Source organism: Cotesia typhae, unplaced genomic scaffold (assembly GCF_013202065.1).
Source record: "Cotesia typhae breed Kobodo isofemale line unplaced genomic scaffold, CoteBio_Ctyphae contig_48, whole genome shotgun sequence".
Taxonomy (NCBI): Eukaryota; Metazoa; Arthropoda; class Insecta; order Hymenoptera; family Braconidae; genus Cotesia; species Cotesia typhae.
In genome coordinates this window covers 4,418,270-4,439,645 of record NW_027423756.1, presented here as the reverse complement: position 1 = coordinate 4,439,645, position 21,376 = coordinate 4,418,270, and the positions used below count along the sequence as shown (strand labels likewise).

Here is a 21,376-nt window from a genome sequence, read left to right as displayed (position 1 = left end):
ATGTTATTTGGAAAAATAATTACAGTTTAATATACCTTAGAAAGGATGGAGTCCTTTTAATTGAAAGTCCTCATAATCAGATTTATTTTACAAATAAATTTTACTCTGCAATCAAACATTTACCGTTTGATGACTAGTAACTACTTAAGGCGATATTCTATGTCTAGAAGCATGAATTTCAGGTCATTTTTTGAAGTTCCGTAAAAAAAAAGAATACAATTTTCAAAAATTTTAAAGAACTGTATAAAATTGGAAAATATTTTTATAGAATCTAAAAATATAATAAAAATAAATGAATAAAAATTGATTAAGTTTTTTATTGTTATGAATGTTATAATAAATCTTATTAACTCAAAAAGCAGTCTAAAATTAACCATTTTATTGAAATTTTTATTAGCAACTTATTTTACATACTGAATAATTAATTTATATCACAACTTTTATCATAAATAATATGAAAATCAATGTTCTAAAAAAAAATTCTAAAATGGTTAATTTATATTTCTCTTATACAATTATATCGCGTTCCAGATGCCATAAGGGCATCTAAAAATTTTTTTGGACTTAGAAAAAATAATATAATTTTTAGTATACGCCCTTATGGTTCCCAAGTGCTATAAGGGCGTATAATTTTAATACGCCCCTATGACATCTGTAATGCGATATGATAATTTTGTTTCAATGGATATAAAAAATTACAAACAATTATTCAAATCTTATATAATACATAAAATGGTCTAAATATATCATATTCTATGTACACAAAATTTATACTTTTTGACAATAAAATAACAATTACATAGATACGGACCAAAGGTATAACAGATTATCTGTTTCTCTTATAAGAAAATTATTCATTTATGAATATCTAATCAAAAAATTGATACAGCTAAAATATCTTAGCGAAGCAGCATTGTAACTTATTTTAACCTGGACTGTCAAGTGTGAAAGATATTTTTTTTTTTATTTATTTATTTACTTCAGTCTAACAGCCTAGAAATGAACTTGGTAAAAAAAATACATAATTAACATCTCTCTTATTGTCTACGTATCATTGAATTACATTATAAACTTCAACTTAAATACTAAACTATTTATGAAGCTTAAAACTCAAACAAATATTTTTAATTCTTAAATTCTTAAAATTTTTACAACACTAAAATTCTTAAATTCTTAAAGGTCTTGTGTGAATGTTAATTTTAACTAACATAAATCGTAACTTATAAGTAAATTTTTCTACTGATATTTTCAATTGATATTTTTAAATTACATGTAAAATATTAAAAAATGACACTTTTCAATTTTTCTTTGATGAAATTTTGAAAATTTTTTCAAGCGAACAATATTTTCTTATCACGTAAAAATTAATCTAATAAACTTTACTCTGATTAAGAAATTTAATTTAAAATGACGCGTTTCAGATGCCATAAGGGCGTATACCGGCAAAAGGTCCTGTTGAAAAGCCATAAGGGCATATAAAATTTTTTTTTTCGGGAATCGGCGTCGTTTTGTCTGAAACGTGCAGAAATGCGAAAAAAAATGTTATACGCCCTTATGGCTCCCGGGACCCACCTCGGATGCCATAAGGGTGTATAAAAAAATATTTTTTTTGGTAACCGACGTATTTTTATATGAAACGTGGAGAAATGCAAAAAAAATTTTTTCTTCAGACTAAAAATTTTTTTGGACAGAAAAAATAATAGAATTTTTATTATACGCCTTTATGGTTCCCGGGTACCATAAAGGCCTATAATTTTTATACGGCCTCATGGCATCTATAACGCGATGATTTAAAATAATTTGAAATGATGGAGGTAATCATTTCAAATCATCTTTCAGAATCAGGGTACACGATTACAATATAAAAGTTTTTCGATTCTTTAATCTTTTGACAGCGATGAAAAAGTATATAATAAAACTCGTAGATCTACATTTGACAAATAATTAACAATCATTTCAACTATGTCATTTGGTAATGGAATAAAATTATTATCGGTAAGAACTTGTTTAATCAAGTTATTTTTATTTACACCGATTTGTAACGAAAACCTAATCATATCACTGTATATCGGACAATTTTTTTCCAGTTCACCCGAATTTAACAATCGGATTACGTTTATATTTTTGGATAACTTATACAGTTTATTTAAATTCATGTGTAAAAAATCACAATAACGAATTGTCATATTTTTAACAACCAAAGTTTTCATTTGTTCTAATTCGTTTAAGCAAGAACTATCTAAATCGCGATAAATTTCACTGAGTAAAATAATATCTTGATCCTTCTCGTCAATTTTAAAATTAGCTACTTTCAGCTTCATTAAGTGACGAACCAAAGTGTGGGTAATTATTTCACATTTACAACCAGTATACTGATGCTGTAAACGTAATTTTGTAAGGTCTTCATTATTATTCACACGAAGAAACAAAACTGGGCACATATTGTCGAGTGCAAAAATTAAGGGTGTTTGTTGCTGGGAATTTTTCAGCGTAGTATTGGGATGATACTTCAATAATAAATTTACAGCTTCCACTTGAGCAGCTTGAATCGCTAAATGAAGAGGAGTTCGATTCTCCTTATCTTGTAAATCTATGTTAGCGCCGAATTCCAAAAGTAATTCAATAATTTTTAAGTTATTATTTTGAGCGGCTAGATGTAAACAACTGTACTCTTTTGAAATCGCCACATCGAATGTTGCATCAATTTGTGCTTTATAAATTAAAAGATATTTTATGATCTCACAATTTCCTCTCATAACTGCGATGTGAAGAGGTTTCAGTCTGTTCTCTACTGTAGAAACATTGACATGAGCACCATATTTCAGCAACAATTTCACTATTTCGGCGTTACTGCGTTCAACCGCGTAGTGCAACAGAGTGTAACCAGTATAATGCGGCGATGACATTGTGATATTAACTGCAACTCCTTGACTAAGCAAAATTTTCACCGATTGTAATTGCTCGGTACCAATAAAATGACACAGAGAAGTTTGTCGTACACATAAATCGTAATCAGCACTAAAAACACTTTTATGTTGATGCGACAAGTCTTTATTTGTATTACTGTCTGCAACCTTAGTATATAATGGCATTGGCCATTCATCACTCATGTCAAAGTAATTTCCCATGTTTAATTTGTATTTTTCACTTGCAAAAGTATAAATAAATTGTAAGCTCTTTTTTTTATTGGAAGCAACTTAAAAAGATTAATTCACTTCAAAATTACCTGTAAAATATTTACAAATATCACTTTTTCTGTTTGAGTAAACTTTTAAACTCCAAGTATGTTTAACAGAAAATAAATTCGTTTTTTCTGCAACGATGTTATACCCTCGACACTACTTTTGACAATGATGACATTTTCTACCTCAAAATTATCGCTACTGTCTCCAGACAGTTGTATTTAAATGCATGGAAATTTCATCTTCTCCTCCCACTTTAAAGTGAGTGTTTTCTATTTTTACGCACCTTCCGTAGATTAGATAAGGTTATTATATTTAAAAAGATTTAACTGTACTTAAATATTACGATAAGTTATAATCCTTTAAGTAAAGCTCTGTAATATTTGAAGGTGTGTGAAAAACTTCAATGTATAAAAATAAAAACTAATGAAGGTCGTCATTATAGTTTCCATACATTTTCAAAAGAATAGATGTCTATACTCAGGCAGCAAGTATTAGTATTTATAAATAAGTAACCATTTAAAAATTTTAGATTTACTGCTGAAATATTATTAGATTTTTTCAAAACTTACTTCATTGATAACAATAGGAGTAATAAAAAAAAATAAATTATTTGTCGTGAAAAATTTATTTTGTCTCCGCCCATTTTTTTCTTCTAAATTTAAAAATTTTTTTACATTTATTTTATTTACCTAACCCGAGAAAAAATGAATTTGCCTAACCATATATATTTATATATGATTATATATTAAATATATAATTATAATTATATATGATTATATATAAATCGACATATAATTTGATCTGATTAGATCTGAGTTATCTAGGGCTATATATGATTATATATAAATCTACATATGATTATATCTGATCATATTTATTTGATACAAGACCATATATATAATTAAACGTAAAGCTATGTACATAACTATGTCTCATCAAATGTAAATTTTAAACTTACATTTATTAATATATAATAATATATAATTAGATGCAGCATTTTTTAATAATTATATATAATGATATGTAAACTGATATAACGATTTATTAACTATTATTGGAAATTTCATTTGTTTGAAGACAATTTTTTGATCTATTAAATTTTAATAAACATTTTTTAACATTCAATAGATATTTATTTGAGAGGAAATTAAATATAATTTATTCATTAAATATAAACAAATCCTTCTATTAGTGTAACTATACGGAAATCATATATCCCGACTATAAATTTTAATGTAAGACCTATTGGGTCCTCATTGGGCTGCCTAATAGGGACCCCAAATAGGGATATCACGCAAAGTCCTATGTGGCCCTCATTGGGCAATCCCTCTCAGGTCACAATGGGGGAAACCCCCATCAGAACCCAATTCAAATTTTTAAAGAAAAAATATTATGATCTTCGAAAAGATTAAAAATAATGTAGGATTAGATAATCATGTTATATTGCTCATTAGTATATTTAATTTGAATTGAAATGAAATCATTGGTCGGAAGAATCCTTGTTCGAGAGTTGGGCTCGAACTTGCGTCCTTAGGGTCCTTAGTCTCGTTCACGTTACCGCTGGTCCAAGCAGGGATACTGACTGATTCAATCGGTTAACTGACACATTATTCATGCTATGCTCAAGCTTTTACAAATTGTTTTTTTTATTTGTTCACTTTTCTGGCGTGAAAATACAATTTTTGTATAAATTAAATAGAAAATTTTAAAATAAAAAAAAAAACTTGACTGAAAAATCCAAAAAAATTGAAAGAATCAAAAATAAAATTCCTTGAAACTGTCCGATTTGATTTGGGATCCTCTTTATGCTAACATAAAAAACTTTTATTTTCAAGATTAAAATTTTGTTGAAATGCATATTATATAAAAAATTTTTTTATATGGATAAAAATTTAATTATGAAAAATACCGATAATGAAAATTTTTTTTCAATTAAAATTTTTTTTTATACTGAGAAAAAAAATTTGGAGTATGAATTTTGTTTCAGCAACATTAAAATGTATTTCAGTTTAAAAACTCAGTATTTGGATTTAATCAGCACAGAAAGAAAAATTTCTTGACTGGAGAACAAAATTCTTGGCTCAAGAAAATTTTTGGGTACCGGAAAGAAGACCGAAGCTTGTTGCTCGAAGTAAAATTTTTTCTCGAAATTCTATTCTTGGTGGAAGTAATTTTTTATTAATTCAAATCATCATAAGTACTTGATACAAAAAATTTTTATCGTTGATCAAGATTTTTAGATACCTTAGGGAAACAGCGCCACCTAATTCAGTTGAGAAAAAAATCTTCCCATTTGACATGTTAATCAATAAAAATATTAATGAAAATTTACTTCTATCAAGAACTAAATTTTTTGTAGCAAGAGGCAGAATTTTCTTAAAACAAGATTTTCTTGACTTAAATAAATTTTTTTGGATCTAGATATGTATTTCTTGAAGCAAGGGAATTAATTTTGTTGGAATAATTGAAAATTTTTGTGTCAAAAGAAAAAATTTTTTTTTAATTTTTTTCTATTCTTAACAAATAATATTTATTTTTATTTCTAATTAATTTATGACAAATATATTCTAACAATATAAGCTCACACATCTTTTAGGTCCCACACAGGATCCTATTGGGAAAAATTTAATAAAAATTATAATTTTTACGTTGGGATTGCCCAATTGGGGCTAATTAGGCCCTTATAGGGATTTCCCCATTGGACATGCCTCTTCGGGACCCAATCAGATCCAGATGTATACCCTGGGTAATCCCAAAGTAATTTCTAGTCGGGATATAATTAGATATGAATCATATACAATTGCATATAACTTTTTTTATTCCAGTGGATATTTTGTGATTACTATAAAACATTCTCTGTTTTTATCTCAGAGTCTGCTACTCCAATGATTAATAATCTTTTGAACTATAGTATTTTGTGGATGAAATAATGGAACTGTATTAATTAACTTAACTTATAAAAATCGATTATTTATATGATTTGTATTACTTGTAGTTATTACAAACTTGGCATTCAAGTCTAGTAAGTCTAGTAGGTAAACAGGTAGTGTATTAGTATCTCAAGCGTCAGGTCCCCGGTCCGATACCCGCGCACGCATAATTCTTTTCGTTTTTTTAGAAATAATTATATCTAATTATATATGATTAGATCTGGCCAATTTTCAGGTCTAATTATATGTAAGTGATTATATATAAATATATATGATTAACAAGGCCTGGAAGTTGTCTTACTTGTTGCCTTACTTTTTGTCTTATTATTTGTCTTATTTTTTGTATTTTTTGCAATTTTTCAATGAAAGTAATAGAACCATCTTTTTTTTAGGATAGTCAAAAATTAAATCTAAAAAATTTTGTCTTGTATAAAATCGTTGAGTTTATTTTTGTATCTTTTATTAAAAACAAAAAAATTTTTAATTTTTAACCGGTTGTCTCTTAAATTTATAACTTAATTCCATAAATTTAGAAACTCAGGTAGAGCGATATCGCGCAGACTCATCTAAGGAATATGCTTACATTACTCAACTACTAAAAGAGTACTTCAGTTGAGCGTTATTAGTTTAGTGATTAACAACAATTGATTATGAGACACTTTTCATTAAAAAATTTAATAATCAGAATTCTATTAATTTTTATCACACAGCCTGGTAGGCCGTTTTGTAATTTAAATAATTAAAATATCCAGTAAGCATATAATTAATTTAATAATAACGTAATATCTATTTCAGGATATAATGGAGTAAAAATAACTAAATTAAAGTTACCGCTCGCTGTACACAATGGAACAGGCCCCATAGAACTAATATGTGTTTATAGAATTGGAAGACATGAAAATGGTCTAGTTGTAAAATGGTTTCATGATTTGGAACAAATTTACCAATGGATTCCACCAAGTTGGTCTTAACTTTAATATATTTATTGATTTATTAATCCGGTAAAGAATTCTATCGAGATGTAAAAACACCTTGTGTATAAAACCAGTACAAAAAATAGCAGTTTATAATACATAGACTTTTTTTTTTTTAATTAAGAAAGAAATACAAAATTGTAAATAATTATCAGAAAAAGAAATATCCAATCAAATACTCGCATTTTCCATTATGTTTTTTAAATATATTAACCATTAAGATTTCTTATCCAGTAACTTAACTTTTTTTTTAACAATTTTTTATTACAATCTGTAGTTTTCGAATCAGTAGGAAGTTTGTAATAATATTTAATTGCTGCATAATAAACATTCTGTGTACTAATAGTTTTGTTAATTTTTGGAAGTATTAGCAACTTAGATCTTGTATTTGTAAGTTTTTCAGTGTACAGGCTTTTACATTTTTGTTGGTAGCAAGTTAGTGCATTTATTATAAATGAGTTTCTTATTGTCAAGGGCATAGTGTTGTAATTATTTATACGTAGTTTTTTAATTATTTTATATTGAAGAGATGTGACAGGTTTAATTGAATTGTCATAGGCTCCTCCACATGCAATATATAAATTGATATTATTTTTCTATTTAGATTTTTTAAATCTTTTATTAAAAAGTTAATGTGACGTTTTCATTGTTGTCGTTTTTCGTTGCTGTAGTGACTACTAAGACAACGGTTACCATAGCAACGGTTACTATGACAGTGATAATCATAGCAACGATTACCGTACCAACGATTACTATAGCAACGGTTAAATAATAATGAGTTAAATTTGAAAATATTGATCAGTTAAATTGTCGACAATAAACATTTTAACCAGTGTTCCCAGAAACTTTTGCTTATCTAATCGACACAATGCCGTAAAACTTTATGACACTGAAGTTAGCAGACGTTTAAAAATTTTTCATTTTTTTTTTAATTAAATTACAACTAAAAAAATATTTCTAAAAAATTGCACTTATAGTTTTTCAAGTTTTTTACATGTGAAAATTTTTTTTAATTGTTCAATTGAAATTTCTTCGATAAAAAATTTCTAAAAATATTGAAATGTCAGCTAACTTCATTTTGATAAAACTTTCGAGTTTTCTGAAAAATTATCGGGTGCACAAATAAAAATTTTAAATTAAAATTTTTGACTGAATTTACATATTATTTTATGCAAAAATGTTTTTATTTAAAATTCAGACATAAATTTACACTTGAAAAATATTTACAAAAAAAATGTGCACTGTAAAAAATTTTGCGTCAATGCGTCAAAAAATTGTGTTAAAAATTTTTGTATTAAATATTTAACACTTTTTTGTGTTGATTTAACACATAAAAGTGTTAAATATTTAACACAAAATTTTTTGACGCAATGACGAAAAATTTTTTACTGTGCGATATTAGTGTAGATGTCATATCATACCACTTTCAAATCTATTAATATTAAATGAACTTACTAATTTTCAAAAAAAAATTTTTTGTAGGAATATTATTAAAAAAATATCATCTGCATGCTTCGAGCGGGTAATAAATGAAATTTAACCCGCACGGATAAGAATAAATAATCAAACATAAAAAATTATCGTACAATTACCGTAAAATATTCACTTTATCATAACTTTTCGTCACATAATCAAAGTTGGATGTACGATCGTACAATGCTTCAAATTATGTGATGTTTACATTCGATATTCTAGTTTTCATAAACTTTCTATTAACAATTTTTTATTTACCTAGTGCCACCTCAAATCAATGGTATAATTTCCGGTCTAACTGAATATCTACCTGAGAATACCAATAAGCTGTTATCACATTCAATTATTCGACTGAAAAAAGTAAACCTTGCTATGACTGGAGTTTACACTTGTAAAATTAGCACTATTCTGGAAGACATTGCAGAGTCAAGAAGAATGACAGTTTATGGTAATTTTTTATTATAATTAAAATAATAAATTTTTAATAATTATTACAATTATTAATTTCTTTGTTATTTCAGTTCCTGATCAGAAGCTGAATATTTATGCGGATTACTATAACAACACTCACATAAACTTGACATGTGTTGCTAAAGGTGCTCGTCCAAGCCCCATTTTAACAATCATTGTTGATGGTAAACAGTTGGACAATCGCAGCATTCGCATAGAAAATCATCGAAATTATCCGTGGATCAAGCAAGAAGCTATCGTTTCCAATTATTCAAATCCAGCAATTATTCAGTGTGAAATAACCATACCTGGAACAGGATACAGAAAACGAGAAAAATTAATTTATTATTACAGTACGTAAATTTATTTTATAAAAACTAATGCTTGTTGGTTGAAAATTTTATTAATTTAATTTTTTTTTCTGTATCAGATAAGCAATTGGAAAGAAATCATAATTTTCAACAGCGTCCGTCATTGATAATAGCGATAACGAATGTTTTTTTGACATTTATGTTTTCTAATGGCTGATATTAATTCAAAGTAATTATTTTTAGAAATTTAATTAAAAAATTATATAATTTATTGTATAATAATAGAGAATGAAGAAAAAATCTATGTACAAAAATAAATCATCTGATTGTTTTTAAAAGTCTTAAGCCAATAAACTGTGTAATCTATTGAATCGTAAAAAATCTTGGGCGTATTTCCGTTTCAGTAAGCAATAGGTCTAATCAATAAATTGATTTTATCGTAAAATAGGCATCAGCGGTTAAATGTCTTCATCCTCCCGTAGACTATAAAAATGAATAAAAGAGAACAGAATAAATATAATATGATGAGCTGATGAGGTAATGATTTTCCAAGCAGAAAATTAGATTCGACCTTTTGAATTACTAACAATAGCTGTGTTGAAATTGATAATTTTCTTTTTGTAGATCTTATAGTTGTGCTTAAAAAACAAATATAGATTAATGACTGAGGCAAAAAGATGAGTTGTCATTTTCGTTTTATGAGTAATAAGACAAATATCTTGGTATACATTTTTAAAATTTTATATGATGTATCATAATTATGATGACTAGCAACCTTGCAGTCACTATGTAACCGCCGTGACTTGTGAACTATAATTAAATAAAATTTTGATTTATTAAATAATGAATTTTGTTAAATTGCACTTTACTTTCTTAACTTTTGACGTTTTTAAAGATATAAGCTCATCTCAATAATATACTCATCAAGAGCTTTCATTTGAGTACCCACATGCATTTTGCTATATTTTTCATATATACATATATATAACATATATAAATATACAAAATATATGAAAAATTGATGTGCGTACTCAAATGAAAGGTCTTGATGAGTGTAACATCGGGACGAGCTTATATCTTTAAAAATGTCAGTAGTTCACAAGTTACAAGGTCATTTCTTAATTATGTATCTAGAGACAGAGCATTTTCGAATGCAGTCTGCTGTAATATAATTATCTTACAGAAATACCGTTATTGAATAATGGCTTCTGTTAAATTGCACTGTACTTTTTTAAATATTGAAAATCCATTTTATCATATAACTACACTGGCCACAAAATTTTGCTTGTTCTTTTAATAATATAGATTAGATTTATTTTTAATTTCCTGCTTTCAAAATTAATAATTTAAAAAAGTAGGAAGCTATTGATATCATTCATATTTTGAGAATTTGAGTTTCGATCAGTTCTTCACGTTTTGAGATTCTAGGAAGCCGTTTCGACTATTCCTGACTGAGCGTCGATGTATGTTAAAATTAAACGATCAAGATGAGTGACACGGCGTTCGAAAATGTTTATTAAGTCAACCAGTCAAGTTGTTTCAAATAAATTCAAAAAATAAATGTTTTATTAGATTTTTTTTAAATAACTTTCAAAATATTTGACTAATTTGCTCCAGACATTAGAAAAATTTTTTTTTATTTAAAAGTTCAAAAATTATAGCCATTTAAAAATTTCTAATCAATTATTTTCTTAAGATGATTTTTCAATTTTTCAATCCATCGATTCAAGGTCTGATGAACAATTTGCGCACGTGAAAAATTGCGTCTAATACCGCCTGTAACGGGTATTTTTCTGGTTTTTACTTCAAAAAAATAGACTTTATTACTGTTGTGTTACAGTCAAGGCTTACCTCTATATCTATATCCCCTAGCTCGAATGAAATCTCGCCGGAGTCCAGGATCTTTTCAGGGATAGCTTATATTACTTATAAATGAAATTTGAGCCTGATTATAATTAGTACTCTATTTATTTAAGACAACAAACAGCAAATATCGAAACTTAAGTTATAAAATTTACAAACTTTATGTCAAACTTTACTATATCGCACATAACCCGTACACACCGTTTGTTTTTCTGTTTGTCGGTGCCACCTGGTGGCCAAACTCTGTCTACTACCTTTACGCAGTAGTATTCCTATTTTACCGACAGTTGCGCACGGCCCTACCTGCCCTTAATCCCGTCTGGGTGCTTGAAAAGCATCCCTTTCCGGTCCTACTTGCCCTTAATCCCGTCTGGGTGCTTGAAAAGTAACCCTTCCCGGCCCTACTTACCTCTGGGTGCTTGGAAAGCAACCCCTTTTCGGCCCTACTTGCCCCTAGTTCCCTCTGGGTGCTTGGAAAGCAACCCCTTTTCGGCCCTACTTGCCCCTAATTCCCTCTGGGTGCTTGGAAAGCAACCCTTCCCGGTCCTACTTGCCCCTAATTCCCTCTGGGTGCTTGGAAAGCAACCCTTCCCGGCCCTACTTGCCCCTAGTCCAGTCTGGGTGCTTGGAAAGCAACCCTTCCCGGTGGCCAAATTTCCCCCAATGGACAAGTCAGCACTTACCTGGTTCCTGGTCGGAGACAAGGTACGAGTTCCTTGGGTACTTCCTGGTGAAGGGTCTTCTACCGGAAGATTATAACCACTGGGAAACTTGGTTACTTTTTCCGTCAATCAAAATCGCTTTTGTCATTTCCTAGACCTTTCTCCAAGAGTGAAAGATCTTGGAAAATTATCTCCATCTATCGCTCGTCGTCAAACTTCAGATTTTTCAATTATTTAAATCTGATCAAATATCAAATTCATCCTTCAATTTCAATAAATTTCAATAAATTTCATACAAAATCAATTCCATACAAAAGTCGTTCGGGACTTAGAAAAAATAACATTTGCCAAATAATAATTTTCACCAAAATAATTTCCCATACTAATTTCATTTCTGGGACTTAGTACAAACAAGTTAATTCACAAAGAAAATAATTAATTAAATAGTTATTCAGATATTTTGAATCTGTTTGAGAATTCAATTAATTCTTTCTTTCAGGTAAATAAATTTTTGTTCTTTAAAAGAACAAAAATTATCGCCACGCAGTTTCGCTTATATTAGCTCGTCGGTTTTTACTGCAAACGAACGAACGGCGAAATTCTTCGCCATCTCTCGCCGCGGCGGCGTACTCAAAAAAAAATTCGCGCGTATTTCCAAATAATAATAAATCGCAGTCAAAATATTTAAAATTTAAATAAACTTTTCCTTTAAACAAAGAAATGTAAATGAACAATTATATATAAAAAAAAACATCTTTAGTATATTAAATACACTCCGGTATTAATAATGACAAGAACGATAATAATAGTAATAATAACGATAATAACAATAGTAATAATAATGATGATCCGAACAAAAACAGTTTCACTGTAAAAAAATTGCGCCAAGTCCACGTTCATAAAACTCATCTCAATAACGTTTGCACTTTACAAAAAAAAATAAGACTCAATATAATAATTGTCATTCTCTACAAAAAAAAGTGAAATACAAAAAAATACCAAGAAACTGTCATAATGTTAAAAAAATTGAAAGAAAATTTGTTGAAAATTTAAAAATTAAAAAAAAATTTTTTTATCGTACTTGGCGCGCGTCATTGAGTACCCCAAATTTTTTCGGAAGAATTTCAACCCGAGAAAAAACGATTTTGCTCGAATTTATGTAATTATGTATAGTTATACATATTCGGGCTGATCAGCTCTAATTACATAATATATGATTTCATACATTCTTATACTTATAAATTTACATTAGTCAAGCATACTCAACTCATTAAAAACACTGCTTACTCGATTAATTATCAGTTTCAGTGAAAAAATCCGTTTTTAAATTTTTTTAAAATTTTTAGTGGACATAACTATCAATATGGTGGTGTGGTGAAATCATCTGAAATTATATAAAATTTTTGGATTCAATTTTTTCAGCTCTGTCATTAAGCTTCAATGAAGAAACTTGATATGACTTAGTTTAATTGTAATTAACACATTTTGATTGGCAATCACACCGCATTTTCTCAATTTAGTCGGCCATATGTTTTCTTTTCTAGAGCACTCAATTGTATCTACTTTGAAGTAGTTTTCATAACCAAACACGAGAGGGCGTTTTAGTAAAATCATAAATGATGTCTGGAAGATTAAAAATTTCAAATAACATATGTATGACATGTCGATTTTACCTAAATTTTGTAAAACTTATTATTAAATAATAATAGTTGATTAATTAAATTCATGCATTTTATAGGTTGACTTAATTATAAATTTTTAATCATTCAAAGGATGTTTATTTATCCTGAAAAAATTTGGGGTACTCAATGACGCGCGCTAAGTACGATAAAAAATTTTTTTTTTAATTTTTAAATTTTCAACAAATTTTCTTTCAATTTTTTTAACATTATGACAGTTTCTTGGTATTTTTTTGTATTTCACTTTTTTTTGTAGAGAATGACAATTATTATATTGAGTCTTATTTTTTTTTGTAAAGTGCAAACGTTATTGAGATGAGTTTTATGAACGTGGACTTGGCGCAATTTTTTACAGTGAAACTGTTTTTATTCGGATTTATTAATAACAACAATCATTTTAGTAATAATAATGATAATGATAAACATTATTATTGCTTTCATTTTTAACATCAATTTATTATTACCGATATTAATACTTTCAGTATTATAATTACTATTATTGTTATTTTTATTATGGTTACCAATATTATTTATTGTTATTATGATATTGTTGTTAGTAAGTGACGCAATATATTAAACGCATAGTCATGTTTCGTATTATCAAGAGATTAAGATTATTTGAAACCCGCTCAATTGGATGACAGTGCCACCTACAGGCAATAACCATAAGATCACAGAATGTTCACACTTTTTAATGAGAATTCCCCAGACACTGAACATCTGGTTTATCCGAAGAAAGTATAACTCATACAATGTTTGTGTGTTTAAACTGGTTAACAAATAAAATTTAATTAAAAAAATATGTTTCAAACATAAACATGGAAGGTTGTATGATAATTTGTTCTATAAAATTTTTTGTTTCATAAGATACTTTTACATTTTTAATTTCAAACGTAAACTTTTCCCGCGCAATATTAAAAATTCATAAATAAATGAATTTTGTCAGGCAAAGCTATAATCATATGAAAAGTCGTTCGTTCTTTGATTTTACAGCTCAAATTATGATAAAAAAAATTAAAGTTTTCTTTTCTCATATTAGCTAGTGGTATTAAAAAATTTAAACTGACTAATCCGCGAAAACGCCTCCGGTTTAAATCGATAACTTAAATTATCGATGGAAATTATACATTTCTTATATATACAAAGAGAATTTTGACATTTTCTTAATAAGAAAAAATTTTAATTTAGATTTAATACTGCAATACACATTAATTCAATGAAAATAACAAACAATTATTTTAGTAATAATAATGATAATGATAAATATTATTATTGCTGTCATTTATAACATCAATTTATTATTACCGATATTATTACTTTTAGTATTATAATTAATATTATTGTTATAAAAAATTATAAAAAATTATAATAGGGACAAAATTTAAGCAGTTATATTCAACGCTGTCTGAACCGAAATAATTCTGATTCATAGAACTAAACAATTTTTTCATATTTTTTCAATTAATTAATATTAGGAAAAAAGGTATGAACTACTGTTATAATAGAAATTTAAGAAAAAGAAAGAACGTAGAATTTAAAATAAAATTTGCAACCTCAGAAAAACGTCACGCTTTCAGTAAACACAGTCGGTAGTCTGACGCTCCGTTTACAACGATATTTTTGAACGGAACTTGGTGCCAGATTCTACCGAATCTGTGGATTATTTTTTTTTATTTAGTATTATAATTTTAAAAATTTTTGTTTTGTTGTTTGTGCTCATTTACTTAAGTATTTTTTTTAACTTTAAAAGAAGTTAGTAGTAGTTATTTTATTTAATTTCTTGTTAAGTTTAAGATAAGTTAATATATTTTAAGTATTAAGATGTCATATATACATAGAAAAAGAAAATTTCTTGAACTAAGAAAATTGTAAGGAAGACCGAAGTTATTTTGGAGCAAGAAGGAATTTTCTTGGCTTAAAAAAAATTAACTTCATACAAGAAATTTTCAATCTTCCTTAAGATTTTTTTGATTTAAGAAAATTTACGCTTGACTTAAGACTTTCTTTCTTTCGGTGTACCTCAAGTTTTCAATTTACTTCTTTTGTAAGAAAAATACGTAAGCACTTTTAGAATTCGCAGGCCATCTTACTGATTGTACAGTCTCATCATCTATTTGGATCCATGATAAATTATGTTTAATCATCGCAACATGATGATTTTCAGGGTGCCGCGACTAGTCAACCGCGGACATTTCAACCGCGACAGTTCAACCGCGACATTTCAACCGACGACTTTTCAACCGAAGGACAATTCAACCGAAAGATACTTCAACCGACGGACAATTCAACCGAAGGATACTTCAACCGACGGACAATTCATCCGCAAGACAATTCAACCGATGACAGTTTAACTGCAGTTTTCTTGATAAATTGATCACAAAAACCATGTTAAAAGGGCGCAACACAATTACTCGCATTTGTAATGGCCTATTAGTGAGTAAACACTCAAACAAACCATGTTAAAAGGGCGCAACACAATTACCCGCATTTGTGTTGGTCTAAATAACACGATAACATTATTGTTATTATGAACGATGAACAAGAAAGTGTTTGAAAATCCCGCGTATTTGTTTTTATCGATATCGAACTGCTTGAGGTCGATAAAATGGTAAACTTTTTGGAGAAGCCAAATATTTATATTGGTGAGATTTTGGTATTTTCGCATTAGCTAGAGCATACTGTCCTAACCTTAAATATTTATTTTTTGAAGAGTGAATTTATTAATATCTTGAAGAATGAATTTATGTATATTTTGAAGAGTAAATTTATTAAAAATATACCTTGGTATTTTCGCATTAGCTAGAGCATATTGTCCTAACCTTAAATATTTATATTTTGAAGAGTTAATTTATTTATATTTAGAAGAGTAAATTTATTAAAAATAAATAATAATATATTGTTAGTGTATAATTTTCGTTTCAGTGAATTTATCATGCCGTTGAAGTTTATTAAATCGACAAAGGGTGAAAAACAATTGTATGAAGATGGTTATTTATATAACAAATAGTCAGAAATGTAGTTTTTTTTTGTATTTCAATATATGTAATAATAATAATAATAATAATAATAATAATAATAATAATCATCATCATCATCATAATTATTAAGTTTTTTTTTGCATTATTTCAAAAATAAAAAAATGATTCTTGCGGTTGAATTGTCATTCGGTTGAAGTATCCTTCGGTTGAATTGTCCTTCGGTTGAAATGTCGCGGTTGAACTGTCGCGGTTGAAATGTCCGCGGTTCAACTGTTACAGAACCGATTTTCAGAATTACCATCTTTTGAAGAGTTAAATATAGCACTTACAATAGCATAGTTTGTATTACATATTGATATTTTTGCTTTGGGTACCGATTTTATAAACCCTTTTTTCCTATTTATTAATTTATTTTTTCCTTTGATGGACACATGTAACTTCACAACTAATATCTGTTGCAAGGAATTTAATGAAATTTTTGTTAGCGTTTCTTTGACTTCTATACAATTTTCACAAAATTTGAAATTAGTAAACCAATATCCAAATGATGAATCAATTAATTCTTGTAGTTCAAATGTTTTTTTCTCATCATATATTGAAACATGTAATACATTTTCTAGTATACTGTAAGAATTAGAATAATTGCATGTTTTGCATCGATCATTAATTTCTAATTTAAATTGTACTAAATTTCTAATATCACAATTATCATTACAAATTTTAAGAAATACTGATACAGGATCGTTATTTGTCATAGAATAAGGCTGCTCTATTAATGACTCTTTAATGTCACTGGACTTTAGAAGTAATTCGCGATTATTATATTTGCTAAATAAATTACTAAGTTTATTGTTGACAAATTGATACTTTAGGCCATGATTGATTAATAATGTCCTAATTATTGTATTATTAAACATACATTGAATAATTGAATTAAGACCATCGGAAACGTTATCACAGTTTTCGATACCTCGACAATCTAATAAACTAAGAGAAGCTTTTTTCGCATTTTTGAGTTCAATTTGAATAGAATGTTCTTCAACTGCCCAAATCATGTCCCATACTTTTTGCCAACGTGTATCAGGAATTGGTATGGTAGGTAAATCAGACCTATAAATTTTTCTTAAACGATTATATTCTTTAATTGCTGAAGAGCTTGCTTTAACGGAATGAGGATCAAAATTGATTAAATGTAGTCCACGTAACTCTGTTACACGAGATAGGGCTACATAAATTTGACCAACATTAAAAATGGTGTTCCCTGCTTCAATGATGGCATTTTTAAACTTAAACCTTGACTCTTATCAATAGTTACTGCATAACTCAAGCATAATGGAAATTGTTCTCTTACAACGAAAGCTCTTTCAAATAATTGAAATTTTACTTTAATACCATTTTAAAAATCAGCTCCTAAATTATCATTTATTATTATTATGATATTGTTGCTAGTAAATAAGACAATGCATCAAACGCATAATTACAATACGAATTATCTAAAAATTATGATTATTTGAAACCCGCTCAATCGAATAACAATGCCACCTACAGGAAATGACCAAAAGATCATAGAATGTACACACTGCTTAATGAGAATTCTCGAGATCCTGAACAGCTGGTATATCCGAAGAAAGTAAAACTCAAACAATGTTTAGCGTATTATCTATTTGGTCTGGTTAATAAATTAAATTAAATTAGAACAATATGTTTAACAACATACACATAGAAGGTTGTTGGATAGTTTAGTTAGTAGTTTACTCTGTAAATTTTTTTGTATTCATAAGAAATTTTTTTACATTCTTAATTTATAGTTTGTACTTTTCTCACGGATATGAAATGTTCATAAAATTATTATAAAAATAAATTAAACTTTTATTTTCCGTAAAGAAACTAGTAGCATCGATAAAATTTCATGAAAATTAGTCGCGTATATCTTTTGAATGAGATTGATAGACTTGAATTATCAATCATAATATTTATATTTTATAAAATCGTAGGAAAAATTTTTTATATTTTTTGTAATTTAGGAAATTGTGAATTTGGATTTAATACCACAATCCTTAATAATTTAATAAAATAATCGTATTGTTCAATATTATGAATGCAATTATTTTTAACATCAATCTATTGTTATCGTTATAATAACTATCAGTATTATCTTCATTTTTATTGTTATTATTAGCATGATTATTTTTATTACATATTATTATTATCATAATTATGTTGTTAGTAAATAATACGATTCATCAAACTCAATGAATGTAAGCATTATGTACAGAATATTGTCGTTTTGAATGTCCGCGCAGTTCGGTCGCAGTATAGCAGTGCCACCTATATCTGTATAACACTCGACCAGAATTACTTAGGCAATGATCAGCTGACTATTACATAGAAACTAAACCCAAACAATGTGAGCTCTTGTAGATATTGACTCTAGTTAATAAATAATACTTAATTTAAAAAAATTCATATGTAAAGTTGATAGATAGTAAATTCTAGAGATTTTATTTAAAAAAAAATTTTAACATTTTATGTGATTGAAAAATTTTCAATTCAAATTATGTACTTTTACCGCGGAAAATTAGTGCACAAACAATTGTAACAATAAAATCACGTTAAACTTTTATTTCTCGTAGAGTAACTAATAAGCATTAATAAAATTCCATCAAGTATATCCTTTGGTTTAGATTGATAGACAAATAATCAATCATAATATTTATATTTTATAAAATCGTAAAATAAATTTCCATGGTTTTTATAATATTGGTGATGATTGTTACTATTTCTTTTATTTTCGATTTCGAACTTTCTAACTACAGTTTGTGTTAGAGTAACATTGACGAGCCCTAGTGAGCATCGACGCAAGCTCATAACTTTTTTTTTTAACTGTAGTCTCCCATCTAGTGGAGAGTTACCATACATTCTCGAATTATTTAGTCTGTGGCATGTCACTTTCTCCATAAGAAAAAAGTCAAAATCTAAAAATCTGGGTCGCTATAGTTTGTGCTAGAGAATTTAATTAATTTTAAATAGAATTTATTATTTTCAATGACCATTATCAATTAATATTGATAATATAACATATAATGTATAATTATAGAGTAATATTGGAGAAAAAAAAGTTCTGTAGAATTAATAAAATTTTACAACCTAAAAATATCGTTCTGCTTACGGTAAACACATTCGGTAGTCTGGCGCTCCGTTTACAATGGAATTTTTGAACGGAACTTGGCGCCAGATTCTACCGAATCTGTAGATACATCAAAAATAAATTCTGCTGCTCTGCCGTCTCGCTCGCACTCACTTTTTACCATCACACGCCTAATGGATTAAAATCGACTAATGCGTTCAGTAGTCACACTGAGAAAAGTAAAGTTAGATTTATTAATTTAGTCACTTTAGATTTATTAATTTATGCCAAGGCACAACAGCCAAATGGCAAATATAAGACAATACAATATTTACAGTGAAGTAGAGTCTTAAAACTAGATTAATCTAAATAAACTAAACAAATTTATTATTCAAAATACAAAAGTACGATAAATACTGAGAAAATTTATCGTGAGCTGTCACTATAGTAAATGACGACTCTCTCATCTTAAAAAATTACAGTTTCAAACGGTAAAAATTGCCGTTTCAATATATAGACCATACTATGAGGAAAAGGTGAACTCAGATGAGGAGAAGGAAGTCTCACTCTGGGAGAATTTAATATTTTAAACAGTAAAAATTCTCCTTTTAAAATATATATTTTACCAGTCCATGTAAGTCAATAATTATTGTGATAAATATCAAAGTCAAAATTCTTAAATATTATACCTTAACACTTTAGACACTCATGTAGCGAATATTACTGTTTGAAATGGTATTTTCTTTTATGTAAAGAATAAATTGTAGCATTTAAATGATAAATATTGCATAGTGATTATTAAAATCACGATTTTACTGTTTGAAATGATAATTTTTACCAGTTGATCATTACTTATTATAAATTGATTATTATTTGTAACAGCTTACTTTTTTCCGTACATAGTCTCAAAAGTAGCTATTTTTGAAAAATTAATGACATTGAAATTTTAAGACACTAGACGATTTTTTGATTTTTCGTGAAAAATAAGCTAGGTCTAAAAAAATTGCATTTATAATTTTTTAGAGCTTCCGAAGATGGAATTATTCTAGTTATAATTCATTTGTTAAACAAATTCTAAAGATTATCAGATGTCTCTCAATTTTATAGAGAGACGTCATTAAAAATTCAAATTAAATACAATTCCAAGCTTTGCGCTTAAAAATAAGCGGAAAGTTTAAGGGATGGCTTTCATGATCAACCGATTTACAGATTTGTTTTTTATTATTTTTAATATAATTATCCATAAGTACATGAAATTGATGAAACTTTTTTCAAGATGTCGGCAAAAATAATTTATAAGCTAAAAATGAAATATATTTACTTTATAAAAAGTGTAATTACTCGTAATATGAAACTAAAAATTAAAAGAAATAGAGTTCTAAGTGTAGACTTTTTATGATAAATTATCAGTCGCGGTGATAGTCAATTATTATATTTTTTTGAATCTATTGTAGTAAAAAAAAAATAAATGATCAAGAAGATGATATGCACATCACGGATGATACATGATCTGTGATCTTGTGAATGCGCAAAATCGGGTTGTTAAGGGATGAAAAATAATGTAAGCACTAAATAACTAAGTAACTGTATCATGTAGGAGGAAAGTCAGCGGAAGTTAGAAGGGGGTGAATATATTCAGGAAAGAGGGGAAAAGTTGATCAAAAGTTGATAGAAGAGCGGTTTAATCTCTTCTGCATCGGCACTCGCAACTGGGCTCTCGTTCTGTCAGGTAAGCTTGAATAAT

The 21,376-nt window shown here is 27.8% G+C and overlaps 2 protein-coding genes across 3 annotated transcripts; one reads left to right on the top strand and one right to left on the bottom strand.

The window, feature by feature from the left end:
* Positions 1–313: 313 nt before the first annotated feature.
* LOC141529325 (uncharacterized) lies at positions 314–3,398 on the bottom strand. The gene has a single exon (XM_074245826.1). The coding sequence runs from the start codon at positions 3,126–3,128 to the stop codon at positions 1,881–1,883; it is 1,248 nt and encodes a 415-aa protein (XP_074101927.1). The 5' UTR covers positions 3,129–3,398; the 3' UTR covers positions 314–1,880.
* A 3,269-nt stretch (positions 3,399–6,667) lies between these two features.
* LOC141529893 (uncharacterized) lies at positions 6,668–11,227 on the top strand. Of its 2 annotated transcripts, XM_074246635.1 has the most exons (4): positions 6,668–7,075; positions 8,825–9,010; positions 9,084–9,365; positions 9,443–11,227. In XM_074246635.1, coding segments are annotated over exons 1-4 (567 nt in total). In that variant the 5' UTR covers positions 6,668–7,074; the 3' UTR covers positions 9,541–11,227. The 2 variants fall into 2 exon arrangements, with proteins under 2 accessions (XP_074102736.1, XP_074102737.1); XM_074246636.1 differs by having other exon boundaries at positions 6,668–9,010.
* The last annotated feature ends 10,149 nt before the right edge of the window (positions 11,228–21,376 follow it).